Here is a 23,139-nt window from a genome sequence, read left to right as displayed (position 1 = left end):
TCCACTGTGTACGCTGATATGGAACTAAAACAACCAAATCCATGAAAATACGAGAGAAAAGCTGTAGAATAACTGTCCACTGTAGTGACCACTATGCATGAAAGGGTTAAAATACCAAGAGAAATAAATTATAAATCTCCTCCTCCTCCTCCTCCTCCTCCTTCTCCTCCTCCTCCTACTACTACTACTACTACTACTACTACTACTAATAATAATAATAATAATAATAATAATAAAAATGATTGAGTCAACAACGTACATTTCATACAGTTCATGTGCTCCTGCTGTTTTAGCTTAAGTGTTGTAAGTACAATTCTTGTCAGATAATAGCAACTTTTATGCTGCAAATGATGTTGTATTTGTTTTATACATTTGTGAATGTCAAATCCGAATGTAAGTATTTTACTACACTAAAATGTACATGGTTTGCAGTGTCCATATGATTTTCACTGTAATTTTTAAAATCCATTTATTCAGAGCTTTCTGCTTTTGTTTTGAAAGTGTATCACCGGAAGCTGTGTAACCGGAAGCGGAACCGGTTGTGTGCGTGTAGCCTGTAGCCTTTCCAGTGGCTAATTTCAGCATGGCTGCGATTGGAGTTCATTTCGGGTATACATGTGCTTGTGTGGCGATTTTTAAGGTTAGTTGATGCCAGTTAAATCCTCTTGACGAACTGTTACTCTTCCTCAGTTTAATGTTAAAGGGAGACTACTGTAGTCCGCGGAAAAACAGCGTTTTAACCAATGTACAATCACAGAACCATGTTCGTTACATAGGCAGCTCCTTAGTCACCACTACATTTGTCACATTTTAATACTTTTATCAATTTTAAACTTAATCCAGACAAAACTACTGGTTTCCTGTAGTGTTCTGTGACAGCATTGTGAAATAAACTGATTCGCTTTATGACATTCAGGTTGTAATATTCAGAGCTTTAATAAAAGTTCTAAAAGCATTAGTAAGAACCAGCTCAGGTAGATGTGTTGTCACTAAATGTTGTGTAAAATCAGCTTGGACCTCTGTGTGTGTATGTTCAGGATGGACGGGCTGATGTGGTGGCTAATGATGCAGGCGACAGAGTGACTCCAGCTGTGGTGGGTTACAGAGACACCGAGCAGGTAAAACTGAAGCTTCACCTGTAGATGTTTACTTTGGCAAGCTTGGTTGAATTTATTTTGTGGTATTTGCTTTTCCTTCATTAGCAATGCTCAGACTGATCCAGGTGAATCCAAATGAATATATGTAATATTGGTAGAACTAGGCTTCAATATTGGGTGATGACTAGTATCTAATGGGCTTCTCACCTGGAATTACTGACTCTAAGGGAAAATAACAGCTAAATATAAAAATTACCCTTAGGCGGGTGTTCAGTTCCACATTGATGAGAATTTTTGTCTGATTGATGTCCAAGATGACAGATTGATTTATTAAAGACTGGAATTTATTGCTTTTACTTGCATGTTGAATTCAGCTGTTATCTAATTTGTTATATAGTCAACACTGGAATATCTCTGATGGTGTTAAATTGTCATTATTAGTTATTTTTCTGCCTTTAAAGAAATCACAATTCAATGACCTCTAGACTGTATGTCATATAATTGACTCTATGTATGGAATTGAAACTAGCTTGAATTTTTGAAGTTACTTATGTTCAGTGGATTTCATAAATAATTTGCTCTCATCCCCAATCATTTACTCTAGTTTCATATGAAACAGCCTTTGTTCGGGTTTCAGGCAAAGGAAGCTCTTGCTCTAGTTGTTCATGTCTTTGCTGAGTTTTCTGTTTTTCATCTCTGGAGGGAGAGAGAAATTCAGAGTAGACAAAAACTTACTGTTTGACTGGTTGTTTTTCAGATTGTAGGGATTGCAGCAAAACAAGGACGTGTCCGTAACGCTACCAACACAGTCGTAAAAGTGAAGCAAGTGCTAGGAAGAAGGTGACTTACTATTTGATGCTGCAAAATTACAGCAGAATAACAAACTTCCCTGTAAATAAAATACATTTTTCACCTTGTCTGTGTTAATGTTCAGCTTTGATGACCCTGAGACACAAGCTCACAAAGTAGAGACCAAGTGTCAGGTGAGTGTTTATCAGTATGGTTTCTTGTTTTTATTCATTATTTTGTTATTATTGATATATTGTTCCAGGACAAAGATTGAGTTTTCATCACTCACTTGAAATAATTTTACTGTAACTTTTAATTAAATGTCCTCAGTCACAAACAGTGCACAGTACTTGCTAATTTTCTGTCCTTAGTATTGATTTTCAAAGCACTTGTTGAAGTTGAAATGGCTCATTATTTGGATCATTGTTCTGTTCAGGTGGTCAACAGAGGAGACAAGCCTTATTATGAGATCAAAGTTGGAGATCACACAGAGAATATTGCTCCAGAAGATGTTGCTAAACTTATTTTCCATAAAATGAAAGGTAATCTGTACAGTAATGCACACACTGAAACCCAGGCACATTCTAAAGGAACAATAAAGGCCCTCAGTTAAATTGGGAGAATTTTAGCCATCTGAGACATACCAGTGAACAGAGAGTGTAGAGAATTTGGTCACTTGAGCTCCTACCACAACCAACCAATCATATCACATAAGAAAAGATGAAATAAGATATGACTTTATTGATCCCACCGTGGGGAAATTGCAGTTTAAAAGAAGAGTAGAAACAGGAAATATAAGGGTATCTGCTACTTATATTCCGTACAGTACTTTACATATTTGCAATATAACTGCACGTAGTGTTATCTTTAGTACACAATACATACATTCTTAATTTTAGTAAAATATCAGGGGAACAAAATTGCAGATGAAACAATTCAATAGCGGTTAAAAGAAAATTGTCTGTGGTTTGAATAACAAAGGTTAATGTTCTTTTTTGTCCGACAGAAACTGCTCAATCGGCGTTGGATTCTGACGTTACAGATGCAGTGATTACTGTGCCTTTTGAGTTTGCACATGCTCAGAAGAATGCCCTCAGGTAGGCCATGGCACTATTTCAGACGACTATAGGTTTGTGAAGCAGTAACATACAGACCAACAGTTTGTGTGTGTTTTTTGCAGGGAGGCGGCTGAGGCTGCAGGTTTCAACGTGCTGAGGCTGATCCATGAACCAGCTGCTGCTCTGCTGGCCTACAACATCGGGCAGGACTGTCCATCAGGGAAAAGGTGCAGCACCTGCCCTCTGCCTCAGTGCTCACTCAGCTCAGCTGTTCCTGACAGTGGGTCTTCCACATGTTATCTCAAGAGAGGTTACAGTTGTTTTACTCTGTGCTGTTTGTGTTTCCTCCATTCTTGCTCCTGACAGTCATGTCCTGGTTTATAAGCTGGGTGGAACGTCTCTCAGTGTGACAGTGCTGCAAGTTAACGGAGGAATGTTCCGGGTTCTCAACACCCACACTGACCACAGCATCGGAGGAGAGAGTTTCACCCAAGCCCTGGCCCAGCACCTCGCCACGGAATTCAAACGGTAAATACCCTGCATGTAAAGCCCTCAATAGTGTCAGTACTTCTGCTTCATGATGCAGTCATTCCCACACATTTCAGTCATACCCTTCAAATGTTCTACAGGAGGGAAGTGAGGACAGTTTTTCAACCAAAATGTTAATCCCATTATGCTATTATAGAGTTAATACACATTAATATACATATATCACTCATCAGTAAGTCACATTGTTTTTCTTTAGGAAAAACAAGGGAACACTAGTTTTTAACAAAGCAGCTCCAACTTCATCTTATTAGTTGTTTTGTTGTGCAGCTCCTTCAGACATGATGTGAGCACCAACGCTCGGGCGATGCTGAAGCTCATGAACGGTGCAGACATGGCCAAACACTCGCTGTCCTCGCTGGGATCTGCCAACTGTTTTGTTGACTCTCTGCATGATGGCATTGACTTTGACTGCAATGTTTCCAGGTAGGCTGGATTTCAGACAGAGAAACCATAAAACATAAACAAAAACTGTTTAACATCATTAATTAAAAAAACAGACCTTACAGGATACAGGCAAAACTTTGTGTAGGTTCACATGAATACAGAGAAAAATGCACTTAAATGACAGCTGCGACTAGACTCAGACATCTCTCACTCCTCACGTTTCAGTGTACATGATTTAATGTCATTTAGGTAAACTGTAAAATTATTTCTACCACCAAGTAAACACGGTGATATTTGGTCACCAATAGCGTAACTTCACACAGAGTTTTTTACACTTCATGATCACAACACATAGTAGGGGGGTCCCTATGGTAGATGGGCCCTCTGTGCGTAGTCCACTTATGTTCCTCGGTTAAGTGTGAAGTATGTATGTCTCTCTGTCAGGGTGAATAAATTATTGTTATGAATTTGACATCCATCCTTTGTTGTTTCCTCAGAGCTCGGTTTGAGCTACTCTGCTCTGCTCTGTTTAACAAAAGCATCCAGCCAATTAGATCCTTGCTGCAGGAGGCAGGCCTCTCCACCAACGACATTAACAAGGTACAGTATATGAAGTCATCATATTGATTAAGTGCGACAGTAGGGACAGATTTACTATGCAGTACACATTAGTGTCAACCTGAGATCCAAAAACAGAGATAGAAATAGTCAGCTGCATGCAGGTCCAGTCATAGACAGTAGGCTCATTTTATATGGTATAAACAAAGCTAACTGTTTAAGTTGTGAGGTCTATGTTTGGAGAAGCTCAGTATGAAGGGAATCATTAAAGAATCTCAAAGATCAAATCCCATCCTTGGTTAGGATTTGTAGCCAATCTTCACACTAGTCCTTTATTTTTGATCAGTAATATGGAGGAAAACAGCAGATATTGTCCATGATCCTAAACTGTGAAATGTTCTGTGCAAAATGTGACATTAAATTTAGTTTCTGCTTTACTTAGTGGTGCTTATAGACATAAATGGACTGGTCCAGACCTTAGTTAATTCTGGCAATTATAAAACACAACAATGCTTTAGTAAATGTGGCTCTCGTCTGTGTGACAGATGCTTCTAGAAATCTTCCAGCATTGAATGTCTTGTGTGCGTTTCAGGTGGTTCTGTGTGGCGGCTCTGCCAGGATCCCTCGTCTCCAGCAGATGATTCAGGAAATGTTTCCTGAAGTGGAGCTTCTTAGCTCCGCCCCTCCTGATGAGGTCATCGCCGTGGGAGCGGCCCTGGAAGCTGGCTTGTTGGTCGGCAAAGACGGACTTAATGGGGAAGAGTCAGAGACTGTGGATGTTTCTGCTGCAGACATATTACTGAAGGTATTCTGTCTGTAGAATTTGGATGACAAGTTCCACCTGTATTTAAAGGTGTTGAAGTCAGTTTAGTAGATGTTCTCCTCAGCACTAAACTCCTTTTGTTTAGGAGGTGGATGAATGTGGAGCCACAGTGTTCAACGTTCTCCTTCCATCTGGGACTCCTCTCCCGGCTCGTAGACATCACGTCCTGAGTGGAGGAGGAGATCTGTCCTCCCTTTGTCTGGAGATCTACCAGAAATGTGGCACAGAGGAACCAGAAAAGCTCGCTAAGGTACGGAACACACCCTCAGCCCATACCCCCTGATTTCTGTCTTCTAAAGCCTGCAGGTGTTGTCTCTGTTCAGTTTGGGTCATATATGTGCCCTTCAAATTGTGTGTTGTGTTTAATTTTACAGATTATCTTGAGAGATCTGCAGCCAAAAGAAGAAAACCATGACATTGACACAACTGTGACCATGAAAAGGTATTCAGCGTTCTGCCATCAGTTCATGATAACGTCTGTGTGAAAGTATGTCCATGTAATTATTTTGTGTTGCAGGGACGGATCTGTTCATGTGTCCTGTGTAGAACAGAGTAGTGGAAGGTCAGAGGCCATCAGTATAGCGGCTGCATCGTAAAGACGCTCATCTGCAGTTGATACCACACACACTGCTGTTTTGTTCTTTTATTTTTTCTATTTGTCATTGAATAAACAAAATGGAACTGTGCTATGTTTACTTGTCTTTTTTTTTTAAGAAAATGTTGAAACTAGAAGCTGTTCATGGAGTGGTTAAGATAGGTACTCTGATAAAAGCCAAAATTAAATTCAACACCAGTTTGTCTCCTTTGCAGATGGTTATATTTGTCTTTTTTTTTTTTAAAGATGAAGTCTAATTTCTAATTTATTATGTAATTTATATTTTCTAATTCTTTGTGCTTTCAACTAAACTTCCTAAACCACCTTTAGGAAAAAAATGTTTTGTTTTATTTATGTTCCCAAGAAATAAGGCCTTAACAAAAAATGTTTGCAAATAAAGAAATTAAACTTGTATTTATATTTAGGAGTCTGATGGTTAAGAGTGTAAATAACTGAATTTTCCTCTGCTGCAACAAAACTACTGTAAAAAAAAAAAAAAAAAAAATCTTTGAGCAGGAATTTTTGGTTAAATGGGTATGAAACAGAGTTGGTCTTTTTTAAGCAACTAATAAGCAACTAGTAAAACGACCTGCACCATGAAGAAGAAATGCTCCATCTGTAAGTTTTAAACAACTCATTCTGAGCAAAATAAACAAAACTTTACACCAATGAAAACATTACTATGAATATTATATTTCACTTCTGCACACTCAGCCTTTAATAAGTAATTTTATCTGAGATCTTAGATGAATTTTAGTTTGGTGTAAAATATAATACATTTTTATTGAATGTAATTTTACAAGACTTTTTTTTTTACTTTCATCAGAAAGAAATTCGGGCAGCTCTGCAATAAAAAAATCTATCACTCCTAATATGATGTGGGTTTTCTTTTATAATATATATGTATGAGTAGATGAATACTGTATTAAATATGTAAACCTCTCATTTAAATAAACTGTCATTATTGGGTTTCGTTGTCCATAATGAACTGATAATGGTTGGCAATGTATGGAGTATTCTATTAACACGTGGGTTCAAATAAAAACACTCTGTACATGTTTGTTGAAATGGTTTATATTATTCATATATTTTTATACATTGTATTTTCTGTACACAAGTCTAAAATAACATATCACACACATTCCATCCTGATCATACTTGTTTCCAGTGGCACTTCAATCATGATATGACAAGTGTGAATATGGTCTGACATCCCATAATCAGCCCAAAGAAAACACAACAGCTACACCTTTAACCCTTTAGTGTCTCTGTCCTCAAAAGTTCCACCCCCACCAGCTGTACCGGAGATATTTCCAGTGGAATTTTTCTTTGGATTAGCATCCATGCTCTGGAACTATGCGACACTTGAGGATCTTCAAGTAGTTCTGGACCTTGTTGGAGTCTCGGCGAAAGCAGTAGAGGAGGTCATAGTTTCTCATTAGGCGCCATTCAGCACTGTCAGATGTTAAGAATGTCTCTGGAGACGCCAGGTTGTTGACAAAGTTACCTATCATCCCCAAATTTTGCATCTGAAGAGGACATAGATAGGGACATCAGTTTTGCACAGTAAAAACAAATACAGATCTATAATGTCTTATCACATAAATATCCTTGAGATGAATACTCCAGTTGAAAACACATTCCAAAACAGATGTAGAAGTAAGGATTTGGCTTCTGGAAATGTTTCTAAAGGAAAGTATCTATGGATGCTAATTCCATTAGATGTCCTAATTCACACTCCCAGAGCTTCTGTTTATCAAATAAAATATTTCTTCTAACAGACAACTCAGCTGAAGTTGTGTTTTGGAAGTTGTGCTTTTAAAAAAAAATTAAATCAGTGTTTATTCATCTAATTACAATACCTAGACCAGGGGTGTCAAACTCATTCTGGTTCAGAGGCCATATTCGGCTCAATTTGATCTCAAGCGGGCCAGACCAGTAAAATAATGGCTTAATAACTTATAAATAATGACAAATCCAAGTTTTTCTTTTTGTTTTAGTACAAAAAACATTGATTAAATCATGAAAATATTTACATTTTACAAAAAAGATGTGAATAACCTGAAAAAACAGAAATTTCATTTGAAAATTAGTGCTATTTGAACAATATTATGCCTCGACTTATTATTTATACATGTACATTACACACAATGTTATATAAACATTTGGTAACAGGCAGAATATTGTTAAAATTTTCGAGTTTGGAACTAGAATTTGAACAATTTCTACAATATTACATCTCTTATTATTAACACAACTACAGATCACAGTGTATCCATAAATGCATAAAACATTTAGTAACAGGAAGAATATTGTTAAAATTGCACATTTGGGGTTGTTCATCTTTGTTTTTAATTATGTATTTATTTACATTTTATTGTGAAAGAATAGTTTTGTAAATGTAAATATTTTCACAGTGTAATGTTATTTTTTTCACTTAAATTTTTTCCACTTAATTTTTCACAAAGAAAATTTGTAGTTGTCATTATTTATGGGTTATTGTGTTGTTATTTTCACTTGAGATCGCATTAGTCTGTATGTGGAACCTGAAATAAAAGGATTTGGACAACCTGGGCTTTTCAGGTAAATTTTTGCACTTTCGTCCTCTGAGCCAGAATGGAACCTTTGGCGGTCCAGATTTGGCCCCTGGGCCATATGTTTGACACCTGTGACCTAGAGTGTTAACATAATTTACCAACATTTGCAAATGTAAATATCACTACATATTGAATTATGTGGTCGATCACCTATAAGAGAAATAGCACAAATTAGTATATTAATTTTATATGAACATTTTAACATCATTCATTTAAGAATGATGAACCTGCATTGCTGGGGTGTTTTACAAAACAACTTTAGGGCAAATAGAAGTTGTAAAATCTGTGTTGATTCTGAGTTGAACTTTTGTAGCTTCTGTTTAGTAAATAGTACAGTTTGTACCGTGACAGACAACTCCACTGTAGTTACACTGTCAGAAATTATTCAAAGACAGTCAAGGATTCTTTCACACAAATGTGTCATGGAATTCAGTGGTATTTTATTACAATACAAAGCCAATTAGCATAACTTAGCCACATTAGCTGGCTAACATTAGCATTTACTCTTTGGTTAGTCCTCTTGCCTGCTGAGTGTCAACACAAAGCTGACATTACTCTTATCCAACACAACAGTATGAAATAACATTTAATATGGAACTTCAATTATTTGGTTGTGTTTAATGAAACAGTGTTAATTACCAATGTGATCTGTTTTTAGTAAATTAGTATTAGCTTTGTGAGCTTCAGTGTCAAGTGGTTTTCTGCTCCGCCCTCTTGTCTAAATATGGACACTATTAAAATCCAAGATAGTGACTTTCAGTTGTTAAAACAGTCTGAAAAGAGCTGCTATATCAACTCATTATATGTATGCAACTATGAACAACAGTCTCTTATGGAAGAATAAGAGAATGTTTAAAAAGCCATGTGATAAGTGCCATTCAGTTTTTCATTTTTACAATCACTGAATTTTGTCCCCATCATGTCCTTTATCCTTTCAATATTTTTGCCCCATCATCATTTCCCATCTTGTTCTGCAGCTGTCTCAGAAGTTCATATTTGTAAGTTTTATGAAAACTGCATAGTCTTGCTAGAAAGGAGGAAAAATCTAAAAACACAACATAAACCGCTAAATCTGCTAAAAAATAAAAATAAATATATCTTAAATTGTATTCTTCTGTGCTGTTTTGGTTTTTTTTGTTTGTTTGCTTGTTTTTTCAGATAAAATGTATGATACCTTCTCGGCCACTTTCTCGACCCCTTTTCGTAGCTCGTGCACCATGTCGCTGATCTCCAGGGCTTTGCTGGAGCTGAAGTTATTGAAGTCATGGTGGTGAGACATGCTCTGGTGGAAATGCCACAGAGGGTCCCTCCACGCCACCAGGAGCTTCAGAATGACCTCTGTCAGCTCTTCTCTCTGCAATAACAACAACATCAGAAATTTGAAAATCCACCCCAAAATGAGGCAGACATTTACAACACAATGAAATGTATCCGTTAACTTTCCTGTAGAAGTTTAGTGTTGTTGTTGTTAGTTTTCTACGGACTTGAAAGGTGGATTTAAAACAGAGAATTTTGTCAAAACATAGGAGAAAGACTGAGAAGTTACAGCTGCTTTAGTATGGCTGAAAGATGCTCTGTAAGTACATAACCTCTCAGATTTTCCTGTCATTTAAAACAATAACAAAACATGGAGTTTAATGTTGTCATGAGGTAGTGTGGGATTATGGGAGTTTTTGGTCATCGCCACTGCTGGTAAAAATCAAGGTAATGTGTTGAATTTTTACTCACATTTATTTAACTACACTCAAATAGACACAGTTCTGTTAGTTACACCACATACCATGATGGGTTTCTTTCAGTTTGAGCATCACTAGAAGCATTTAATGTGCTATAAGTACACAAGTCCATAAAGTCTGTAACATAGGCCTGACTGATTTTAGATGTTTTATTATGGAAATGCAACATCTTGAAGTTTTTAGAAGTGTAAACCCCGTTTTTTTGGTTCAATGTATGCAAAAAAATATAGAAACTTGGAGGGTTTTAAGGTGAAGAACATAAACAACAGACTCTATCATGTCTATTGCAAGTTGATCACAAAGTTAATATTGATACGACTGATATATTATGCTTGATGTTTTGTTGTATTGTAGTGTCAGTGTGTGAAAAGTGTCCTTTCATTCTCTGCATTATGTATTACTGTCTCCTTTGTTAGATTTATAGCTCTTCTTCTTTTTTCTTGCCATATCTTCCATGTTGTTTTTGTTTTACTTTGTCATGTTTTGCCTTTCACATTGTTTTTGTCAAGATAATTCTATCAACTATTAGGGTTTTTGCTCCTGAATTATGGCCCATAGTGGAACTCCACCTTCCTAAAACTGATCCACTGTTTTACCTTATAAAAGACAATCTTAAAATTCCCTTCTACTATTTATTTTATATGACTGTTTTGTGTTTATTTTTTCTGTTTTTATTTATTTAAATCTTATTATGTACGGGGGGGAAGCAAAATTTACTAGTTGTTTTTTCTCAGCAGGCACTACGTCAATTGTTTTGAAACCAAACATATATTGATGTCATAATCATACCTAACACTATTATCCGTACCTTTTCAGAAACTTTTGCCCATATGAGTAATCAGGAAAGCAAACATCAAAGAGTGTGTGATTTGCTGAATGCACTCGTCACACCAAAGGAAATTTCAAAAATAGTTGGAGTGTCCATAAAGACTGTTTATAATGGAAAGAAGAGAATGACTATGAGCAAAACTATTACGAGAAAGTCTGGAAGATACTATTAAAGAAGAATGGGAGAAGTTGTCACCCGAATATTTGAGGAACACTTGCGCAAGTTTCAGGAAGCGTGTGAAGGCAGTTACTGAGAAAGAAGGAGGACACATAGAATAAAAATATTTTCTATTATATAAATTTTCTTGTGGCAAATAAATTCTCATGACTTTCAATAAACTAATCGGTCATACACTGTCTTTCAATCCCTGTCTCAAAATATTGTAAATGTTTCTTCCCCACCCTGTATATTTCGTATCATATAATAAGATTTATATATATAACTTTACTCACATAAAAACCAGACTAAATTTAACTCAGATATTTGCTAAAGATTAAATTAATGCAACAGTTTTTGGGTTTTCAAAGTGGCTTTGTTTACACACAGTCAGATTCTGACAGAAGGGAAAGAGGTGAACATTTCATAAATAAAATATACAGTTAAAATGATGTTGATTTTTGTCAGTGGATGTGTTTTAAGTGGCTATAATACTGTTTTTATTCCTCACTTACAAGAATTGTTTCTGTACTCTGTATTCCTGTACAATCACACTTAAATTAGTCCACACTGTCAAAACTTAATCTGCAGCTGTTCTGAAATTAAATAGTGTGTTTGTACAATATAATAGTAGCTTTTGTGTAAATTAACACTGAACAGACTGAGACTGAGTCATTTTGTGATTTGAGAAACATGTAAAAGTGCATGTGATGTAACAGACAGAGCATAAATTATAGACGTATATTAAAAATAAAAAAACATCTCATTATTTAATCTCAAGAGCAGAACATTTGTGTTTGGTTTTAATGTGACACATTATATGAGATGAAAAGTAAACCTTTAACATTTGAGTTTCAGAAACTGGTTCCCTTTGGGTTTGTTTTTCTCTTCTTTTTATTGCAGAAAAACCGTAAGTAATAATTACCATTCCTCAGCCCGTTCATGTGTGTTCTTCATTACTAGTCTTTTGTAGCATTCACAAACTTTTTGCTTGAGGCACAGTTAAAAATGACAAACTATCGCAATTTAATTTGCAATTTACCTGTAATTCATCAGCAAATTGGTGAATAAATTTCATATTCACTGGTAAACCGGCTATTTCTTTGACAAATATTGATACGTACCAACTTAGTGTTATGCGTATTTATTCAAAATTAATATTGATTTAACTATTACTCAAATGAGGCAAAGAGATAGGAGGCGACAGTTTAATATCAACTACAATTATAAGAACAATTGAATATTTTTTGAAAAGTTTGAAATGCACATTTATTTGTTTGTTATATTTGTATTTATTTTTATGTGGTGTATATAACCATGACAAACCTAAATCATAAATTATTATAATTAAGGTTTGTAATGGGAATAAATCATAAACATGTTGTAAGCGTTCAAGTCTGTGAGTAAAAAAGTTCAACTCACTGCCATTCTCTGAGCGTTCTCCTTGCCATTTGGGGTGAGGATGCTGGAGGTGTGACAGTTGCGACTGATCCGGCCAATTTGATTTTTACTGGGTAGGAAGAACTGCTCCTGAGAGGACAAACATGAATGGAAAACTGAAATGTCACAGGTCACGTGCCATCTAAATGTCAACACACTGTCCAGAGGTCAAGTGATGAATGAATTGTAGGAATCAGAAAGAGCCAAAGCAGATCTGTCTGTGATGTGGTTCATGATTCTGTGATAATTATATAGACACGAACCCTCCTACTGTGTTCAGTTAGAGTGTACACTGTTATTGTTTATTCCAGTCATTATCAGACACTAAAAGATCTGATTATTCTTCATGTGTTGGTAAAATAAAAATGTACTTTGATGTTTTATCTACTTTAGACTGCATTTAATCCTCAAAATATAATCTCAGTGTATAACTTTTCCTGAATGGTGATTTAGCATCATTTACCATTTGTTATAATATCATCCTCTTATTTAGGTTATTATATCAAAACAGAGAAAACTGCTACTAAAGAAAAAGTGACTTTCTGCTAAATATATCAATAATTGAATATAAAAATGTGTTTACGACTACTGTTCTTAATCTGATTACATGGGTTTTGTTGGTGAATAGACATTACAAAAAATGCCGTTGAAAACCTGAGAAGCAGCATTTTATCTGAATTATTTCTATGTATTGATATAGTTAGTGGTTTAAAGGTTATTGACTATTTTCGATCAGTAGACAATTTTTGCTTACCAACAGTTGTTTATATCTTTGAGTTTTAACTTATAATATACAAAACAGTTTTGATTAAAATAAGAACAACAGACCAGGCAAATAAATAGTATATATTGTTGTTATACAGGTGCAATAGGATTACATAATTTTTATTTTACTGTAATTATCATTCATGATGGATTGGGAAAATTTAACCCTTTCATGCATGGATTATGAGAACCTTAGTCAATATTTTTTTCTTGAGTGTTTTTATTCCTCTTTAGGCATGAAAAAAACAATGCAATTGATTTTTTTTTATTTATTTATTTTTTTGAACCTATTTTTCGTGGAGTGACAAAAATGTCCACTCATCTGGACACCATGCATTTAAGTTTTGAAGCAAAGAAACATTTATTTAAAAAATCATCATCAGAAAGTGATATGCTGTGTGAAAACTATGAAATAAAAACATTTTTAATGCCACTAATGGCTAAATTGCTACTGTTTTCTCACATTTGATCATACTTTAATATTAGTTATTACTCATTTCATGGAGATAATATCCTCCTGAGACCCAGGAAATTGACAGTTTTAGCTTTTTTACATTAAAAAATTGTCTTGATTAGAAACTGCATAATGCAACCGTTTTTTCAGATGCATTTTTTAAAAATTATTTTTATTTATTTATTGATTTTTTAATGGACTGTCCTTTGCAATGCACAGCATTTTCAAAGTAAAACTGTTAAACTTTTGTCCCCTACAGAGGACAAAATGCATTGCTGGGTTTCAGGAGGATATGCAAAACAAACAAACAAACAAACAAACAAACAAAAAACACTTTTTTTTTTTTTTTTTTCCAGAAAACGGTTAAACATTCTAATAACAATTAGCAATTGATTTACACTAAAACATGTTACTGCAGATCAGGTTTATCTAGAACAGCAAAGCTACAGTAATGGTATGAACTGCAGTGTATGGGATGGTGCATAAGTGTCCACTGTGTTGGCTGATATGGAACTAAAACAGCAAAACCCATGAATATACAAGAGAACAGATGGAGAATAACTGTCCACTGTAGTGACCACTATGCATGAAAGGGTTAAATGTTACAAAATACATTGTATTCTTTTGTTGCAGGTGAGTGTTGGAAATGTAATGACATTTAGTTTTAACCAGAAAATTAAAGCTATGTTTCACACATGGAAACTTGAGAAAAATACACAATAGGAGGCTGAAAGCGGTGTGTTTCTAATCTAATGAGATAATTCTAGTTTATTAAATCAATTATTCTCGTAGTTGGCAAACAAAACACACAGATAACAGATGCAAAAGACAGCATACATTCAGTTCGCCCACACACATAGCATAGTGCACATTGGAATGTCATCCTCAGTCTGACATCATTAAAGATCATTTAGAAAGGGTCACATGTGATGCATAGACTTACAAATTCGTTGTGGAGGTCGTTGGAAATGCCATGCATCCTGGCTGAGTGTTGGATCACCCGGTCAAACAAGTTGGCTAGTGAGAGGACATGGCACCCGGCCTGAGCGTTGGTGCAGATGGGTGCTGCACCCACAGAGGTCAGTCTGATGCAGAACAACAGACAGACGGACCACAGCCACACCGCGGGCACTGACCGAGACCACAGAGAAAAAAAATTACAACATGTCACTGAGCATTACAGAACTGAAGACAATTACATCTAACTCAATGAAAAAAGACAATAGGACAAGAAAACAGTCAAATACAAGGAGGATTTAGTATTATAAAAAAGAAACTAAGCCTAAAAAAAAAAAAGCATTTTATTAACTGGAATAAAAATAAAAACTGATCAAATGATCCAGACTAAACTTAGAGATTGTTACAGTTTCAGTATCTCTATATTTTCCTAATATTTTTGATGAAAACTAAAACTTCTGGTTATTTTCACAAACAAAATGCGACCTTCAGAAAAAGCAGTTTTGTAAATCACATTTATATTCTTTCATTCTGACTTTTTAGCCTCGGAAATTAAAATTTTTAAAATGATATCTGAAAAAGCAAGGCAAGTTTATTTGTATAGCACATTTCAGCAACAAGGCAATTCAAGGTGCTTCACACAGGACATTGAAATACAACGACAAGGGAAAAAGAAACACATTTAAAACATTATAAAAGAAACATGTAAAAGGTGATTTAAAACAAGTAAGAAAACAACACATAAAACCCAAAAATATAAAAAACACACGTATTAAAGTAAGAGTTGCAGTGCAGAGTTTTGAAGGAGAAGCAATACTAAAACTACCAGTATTTCCCAAAAACAGTCTCAAAACGCTTTCACAAAACAGACTAAAACTAATCTGAAATCCAACTGAACTGGACTAAATGAAATAAAATTACAAAATATTTCAGAAGTATAGGAATTCATGCAAAAAGCAGATATTTCTCCCATCAGATGTGTTAAATATTTACCTGATGTGATGTTTCCAGGCATCCTGCAGGGCTTGTCTGAGCTGAAGAGCAGAGAGAGCTGAAGCTTTTGTATTCGAGGACCCCCAGGAGCTGAATGACAGGGTCCATCACTGACCCCACTTCCGTCTAATAAATGAATATTAACAAGAACGAGAGGAAAGGAGGGGGAGTGAGGAGGGGAAGAAAGAAAGTGAGACGGTAATAGGAGATAGAGCATCCACAGTTTAAGGACATTTGTGCATACGAGGCTACCTGGGGCTGGGGTCAGGTTTGGGTATGAGCTGAAGTAAAGCATGATGTGGAATAAGGGTTAGGGTCTGGGTCAGGGAACTGTCTAGTGTGGTTAAATGGGAGGACATATTAATATTGTGAAGGCACTTAATCTGGTCACATCTACTCAGATCTCCACACCATCACTGTCCACTATCATTCTGAAACAGGGCTAAAAGGTCTCAAATGAATCAAGTGTTGGATGCAGCAACAATGCTTTTTGCAAAAATAGAGTTGGGAGGGCAGTTGTTTTGGTTGGAATATGTCCACATCCTGACAAAAGAAATCATCACGTATGTGTCTTTGGCAACAGTTGCTATTTTCAGCCTTTAACCCTTTCATGCATAGTGGTCACTCCAGTGGACAGATATTCTCCAGCTGTTCTCTTGTATATCCATGGGTTTTGTTGGTTTAGTTCCATATCAGCCAACACAGTGGCTGTTTACGCATCATTCCATTCACTGATATTCAGACCATTACTGTCACTTTGTTGTTCTTCATAAACCTGATCTGCACTAACATGTTAGAGTGTAAATCACCTGTTATTTGTTAGACACAAAGGTTTTTTTTTGCATGTTATTTCCATGATGTGAGTAATAACTAGGACTAGAATATGTTAAAATGTGAGAAAACATCTGATTTGCAGCATTAAAAATGTTTTTATTTCATTGTTTTCATATTACTTTCTTACTGGAACAGGATTAGGGCCACTGGACTAATATCTCAGAATTCTGAGTTAAAGTCAGAATTCTGACTTTTTCATGTGAAGGAGGAATAAAAACACTCAAGAAAAAACTCTTTACTAAGGTTCTTGTAATTCATGCATGAAAGGGTTAATGGAGTTGTTGTTCTTTCACATGACAACAGGGAGTGTAAAAATGGCAACACACAGATCACACAATTATGTCAAATGTCAAATCTATCATGTTAGTGTTAGAGCCGTAAGACTTTTTTAATGCAACACTGGGTAGGAGAGTTAGATGAGTACAGACAGGAATCCTTATTTAGCACAACTGTATGCATATTTTAGATATATGTATATATATTTTTTACATTTATATATTATATATATATATATATATATATTTATATTATTATATATTATATTATATATATATATTTATATATCTCAACCATCTAATCTAATGTAATCCTATCTATCTATCTATCTATCTATCTATCTATCTATCTATCTATCTATCTATCTATCTATCTATCTATCTATCTATCTATCTATCTATCTATCTATCTATCTATCTATCTATCTATCTATCTATCTATCTATCTATCTATCTATCTATCTATCTATCTATCGAGTCTTCATTTTACAGATAAAGGTGTGTTTTTGTATAATACTATGGACAAATGTTAATATATTTAGGAGGTCATACTTGTATTGGTTGAGGTCAGTCGAGGTTGGTTAAGGTTAGAGTTAGTCATGTGCATGTCTTTCTATTTAATTGACATGTGGACAAATGTTAGGACAACATATTCTTGAAGATGTTTTGATTTGTCCCCACAAATTGAAATTGTTTGTGTTAGTCCATGAGGAACTAAACATGACTGAGTGGATAAATATTACTTACAGTATATGATGTAAATACATTAACACAGTCACGTTTCAAGGACTCATATTCCCTCAGGGGATGAAATGCAGACTCTCATCTTGTGCATCATTTGGAGTAGGGTATATTTCCAGGAAATATGTGCATCTCAACATAAATACATGAAGGAATGTTTGTGTTGTAATCTGAATGAGGCAGCCTGAAGGCAGACTGAGAGTGACGACAGCATCACTCCTATGAACGTCTGTGTGCCCCATGAGGTATGTAGCAAATAAAGACCATTTAAAGGAAAGTTCAGGCACTATGAGGAGATGAGTGACTGAAGAGGATGACTCCATGGGGCAGCAGTAAATGAATGTCACATTGGTTCTATGACGTCAGGCAATCGTAGCCTGAATGCTTTCTTCCCTGAAGGAGACACTTGACTTGGCTTTCTGTGAGTGAGTCAGGCATCGTCTGTTGGATAATAGATACGCAAAGAGATTACGTATGGAGATGATTCCTCAACACAACTTTACGCATGATTTGTTTTTAAAAGGAGCATTTAATGTGCTTTCATGAGCTTCAAACTATGGGTTTTAGGACTCTACACCTGTAGGTAATTCATTTCTGTTCAGTTGATGGCTGGTGTGAAAGACTTCCACAAACTGTGGAAAGTGGAAACATTTCTGATAACTATACTTGTTTGACAAAATACCTGTTAATGTCCATCATCTCCCCAATAAACAGCATCAGTCCAGTCCAATTCATTTATAGAGGACCTTTGAAAACACCAGATTGGACCAAAGAGCACATAGAAAAACCAGTGTTGTATTAAACAGCTCAGGGAGTATGTAGCTGTATGAAATACTACATAGCATAATAATATAACTGACATTTACAGTATCATAAGATAAGATAAGATAAGATAAGATAAGATAAGATAAGATAAGATAAGATAAGATAAGATAAGATAAGATAAGATAAGATAAGATAAGATAAGATAAGATAAGATAAGACTTCATTGATCCCAACATGGGAAAATTGCATTGTTTATGGCAGCAAAAAAAAATGCAGAAGACAGGTGGAACATTTAAGAGTAAAAACAGAAAATATAGCGTATCTGTAATTTAAATTACTTTTTTTGTATACATATTATTTACACATTTACAATAAAATTGTATATTATATTATATTATATTATATTATATTATATTATATTATATTATATTATATTATATTATATTAGTATTGGATGGAAGTATATCTACTACTCCTACTTTCAGCTGATTTGTATGGTTCGTTTTACAACCCTCTCCGTTATTCCAGGCTTGGTACCAGCAATAGAAACCAGGACTAGAACTATGGCTAGGTCTGAATTACATGGAAGTACACATCAATTAGCATTTTGTTAAGCTGATTTTAGAACATTTAAAATTAAAATATGCCATACTTTTGGAGGAAAACCTAACCTGTGTTGGACTTCCTGTGTCTATTTCCTGAGTGGGACCAGAGGCAATGGTCAATTCATAAAAATGACTTGCACTCAAAATGCATTTGTTCAAGTTTTGCCACCATTTAAATGAAAACTTTTAGTAATAATTGGAAAATGAGAATAATATGCAAATATCCTAGATCAGAAAACTAAATGAGATATTTATTTTTTGGATTTTGTTGAGGACAGGTGCAGAAATGTGCCACTGTGGGTATATACACGGCAGATGCAGTTTCAGTCACGACTGGAGGCAAATCCAACACGTGCTTCTGCTGCACGTTCACTTACACATCCACACACAAATCCTTGTTTCCAACTCTTGTGGGGACATTCCATTCATCTCCTGAAACTTCCAGATTCTTCAGTTTTAAACTGAATCTTGTACATTATGGGTCCAGTATTCTGGTCCTCATGAAGTTGTCTGACCCAAAACTGTGAGTGGTCCCCTGGTATCCATGACTCCACGAATACAGAAACACAACACACACACACACACACACACACACACACACACACACACACACACACACACACACACACACACACACACACAGAGGAGCAGGGTGTTGTTGGGCAGACAGACTCACGTTGTGATATTCAGACTGACCCCAGAGTAAAAGGGTGAGTGTTGTAGTCATGCATCCCTGAAGGCCAGCACATTCACAGGTTTTGGCCTTTTATTCTATGCAGCACAGGAACATTTCCTTCTGAGGCTGAATGGCTACTGAAACTCCCCCACTGAGATTAATTTGATGTGTTTAATGAGTTCATCCGTGCTGCTGTCAAACTGGATCCAGTTGCTCATCTAAGCAATCTCAGTCAGACATTTCCTGGTAGATATTTCAAGGAAACAATTTACAAAAGTACATGAAAAAAAAAAAAAGTGCACACGACTCCAGAAGACTGCCATAAAAGCGAACATCTCTAACTGTTATGACATAAGGCTATAAGGTGATCTTATCCTGACTTCCAAATGACGGGTGTATAGCAGGGGTGTCAAACTCATTTTAGTTCAGGGGCCACATTCAGACCAATTTGATCTCAAGTGGGCCAGACCAGTAAAATAATCGTGAAAAAAGTAAAATTCTATACATCTACAAAGTTTCCTTAAAAATCTGAATAACATGAACAACTTGTATTGTCTGAAGAAAAACAAGTGCAATTTTAACAGTATTATACCTTGGTTTATCAGTTTATCGTTTACACATGCACATTACAATTGCACAAAACAATTAGTAACAGGCAGAATATTGGTAAAATTGCATTTACTTTTCTTAAAACATTTCCATTTGTTCATATTTGTTCAGGTTATTCACATTTTTTTGTAAACGTATAGTTTTGTAATGTAAACATTTTCATGTAATTTTACTTTTTTACACCAAAAAACAAAGTGAAAATTTGGGGTTGTCATTATTTATAGGTTATTATGATAATATTTTACTGGTTCTGACCCACTTGAAATGTAATTGGACTGTACGTGCCTGTATGTGGAACCTGAATTAAAATGATTTTGACACCACTGAATGTTAATATCTTCAATATAATTTTTGCAATTTTTCACAAATTCATTCCGCGAGCCAAATTGGACCCTTTGGCGGGCCAGATTTGGCCCCGGGCCACGTGTTTGACACCTGTTTTCTATAGGAACCATGGACCACAGGATGGTTCCTACAACTTTCACAGACATTTTGACACCATTTATGGCATTAGCCTGCACTTTTATTACACTCATTGCCCATGGAATTGTTTTAGCCACTGTGACTGGACAGACCACCATGTCATTGTTCAAACATTTACTTAAGGACACATATGTAAATGTTTCAATTCAGTCCCAACTGATTTGCAGAATCACTGCTTTCCTCCAGTCTCTCTCTTTTTCTTTGAAGTAATTACAGTGTGCTTAATGTATTATGCTAATCTATATTGTATTATAATACTGTATATATGGCTATTGTTTTGCACTTTGTCTTCTCTTTGTTATGTGTATGCTTGAACTGACAATTTCCCATCATGGGATTAATGAAGTATTTCTGATTTTTAAAATGCTCTTAAACTGTTTATTGTTTTATCATATGACATGTATCAGCACATTTCTGAAGTGTTCTCAACGCACAATAGAAATAAGACCAGTGTTCAGACAAAAAAAAAAAAAAAAAATATATATATATATATATATATATATATATATATATTTATTTGCCTCTAAGGTGTTTTGGAATAGAACAATAGCTAGATGAATTAATTTGTTTATTTTTGGTCAAATTATTTTTTGCTTCGATTCTTGGAGAATCTTATGGACATGGCCACAGTTTTGTTTGTACAGTTTTCATTCATTCATTCATTCATTCATTCATTCATTCATTCATTCATTCATTCATTTTCTGTAAGTGTTTAACTCTTTTGAGTGTCACAGGAGTCCATCCCAGCTGCTATTAGGTAAAGATAGGGTGCATCCTGGGCATTTCAGAGGGTCCAAGGTGAGCTGGTCCAGCTGCAGGACATGTGTCTGCAGCTCCACAACCTGCACAACAAGAGGCTGCCCATTCATTTACATTCAGCTGTGGACTGCATGAGACAACAGTTCAGTTCAGTTCAGTTTATCTCAGTTCAGCTCAGTTCAGTTTATCTCAGTTCAGCTCAGTTCAGTTCAGTTCAGTTCACTTTGAACGTGCAACAAAACAAAGAAAGTAATCCTACTTTAGTCCTCAGAAAAAAAAAACAGATTTCAAGAAAAGATAAAAAACTTATGCATATACATGAAAACAAAATATGACTTTGCATATTCGGAAAGGTCAACAAGAAGGATGTTCTGACTTTTCTCCAGCAGAAGGTGCACAAGAACCAGCTAGCCTTAAAGTGTGTTCCATAAAATATCAAAAAGTCAATGTGCAGAAAACAGAACCTGTCAGTGTTTTAATCTTATATAGAATGATTTTGATTCATTTTACCGCTGTACCTATTTAAGGTCAACCTCATTTGAGTCTACTTTATATACTGTTGTTATTTATTTAATAGAATGGGATAATCTTCTATTCACTGGTATCTTTTTAACAACCACACAAATAACCAATGTGTTTCATTATACAGATGGATTTTTTCAGACCTGCTCTAATTTAGTCTAAGTGAATGAATACTGAATCAAAATACAGCCCTTCAGGGATAAATAAAACAATCCATATTTTAAAATATATCTACACTTTCCCTTTTCAAATGCCACATCTGCTTGTTGTTTTTTAGTTGTTAGTTGTTTAGTCAGTTGAATTGTTTTGCCTTTTTGTCTCTTTGCGGATTTTTGTTTTGTTTTTTTCATCATTTTCGTTTTATTACATGTTTTAAACTGTTATTGTCTTTTCAATGCATTAAATGAAAAGAAAACTTCACGTTCAGCTTGTTTTGTCTTTTACATAATTTCTGTTATTGTGTTCTTTTGCATTTTATGTAGTCTTTTTCTTGCCATAACTTCCATGTTGTTTTTGTTTTACTTTGTCATGTTTTGCCTTTTACATTGTTTTTGTCAAGATAATTCTATTAACTATTAGGGTTTTTGCTCCTGAATTATGGCCCAAAGTGGAACTGCACCTTCTTAAAACCGATCCACCGTTTGACCTTATCAAAGATGATCTTAAAATTCCCTTCCATCATTTATTTTATTTGATTGTTTTGTTTTTATTTTTCTGTTTTTATTTATTTAAATCTTACAATATAAAGTCTGTGTCATATATAAGAATATATATATATATATATATATATATATATATATATATATATATATATATATATATATATATATATATATATATATATATATATAGGGTGGGGAAGCAAAATTTTGAGGCAGGGATTGAAAGACAGTGTATGACCAATTAGTTTATTGAAAGTCATGAGAATTTATTTGCCACAAGAAAATTGACATAATAGAAAATGTTTTTATTCTATGTGTCCTCCTTCTTTCTCAATAACTGCCTTCACACGCTTCCTGAAACTTGCGCAAGTGTTCCTCAAATATTCGGGTGACAACTTCTCCCATTCTTCTTTAATAGTATCTTCCAG

The 23,139-nt window shown here is 35.1% G+C and overlaps 2 protein-coding genes across 2 annotated transcripts; one reads left to right on the top strand and one right to left on the bottom strand.

Moving 5' to 3' along the window:
- The first annotated feature begins 532 nt into the window (after positions 1–532).
- On the top strand, positions 533–5,944 carry hspa14 (heat shock protein 14). The gene is made up of 14 exons (XM_030150712.1): positions 533–640; positions 1,038–1,118; positions 1,855–1,937; positions 2,032–2,080; positions 2,323–2,428; positions 2,893–2,983; positions 3,067–3,171; positions 3,311–3,472; positions 3,761–3,916; positions 4,375–4,477; positions 5,028–5,240; positions 5,344–5,508; positions 5,633–5,700; positions 5,776–5,944. The coding sequence occupies exons 1-14, from the start codon at positions 584–586 to the stop codon at positions 5,852–5,854; spliced, it is 1,518 nt and encodes a 505-aa protein (XP_030006572.1). The 5' UTR covers positions 533–583; the 3' UTR covers positions 5,855–5,944.
- Positions 5,945–6,909: 965 nt separating this feature from the next.
- LOC115430608 (prolactin-like) lies at positions 6,910–15,875 on the bottom strand. The gene is made up of 5 exons (XM_030150713.1): positions 15,781–15,875; positions 14,774–14,961; positions 12,594–12,701; positions 9,625–9,804; positions 6,910–7,382 (listed from the first exon to the last, which is right to left on the bottom strand). Exons 1-5 carry the CDS (start codon positions 15,800–15,802, stop codon positions 7,188–7,190), a joined length of 693 nt encoding a protein of 230 aa, XP_030006573.1. The 5' UTR covers positions 15,803–15,875; the 3' UTR covers positions 6,910–7,187.
- Positions 15,876–23,139: the final 7,264 nt, after the last annotated feature.

Source organism: Sphaeramia orbicularis, chromosome 12 (genome assembly GCF_902148855.1).
Source record: "Sphaeramia orbicularis chromosome 12, fSphaOr1.1, whole genome shotgun sequence".
NCBI lineage: Eukaryota > Metazoa > Chordata > Actinopteri > Kurtiformes > Apogonidae > Sphaeramia > Sphaeramia orbicularis.
The sequence above is the reverse complement of the archived record's forward strand: the minus strand, read 5'-3'. Positions and strand labels throughout refer to the sequence as shown.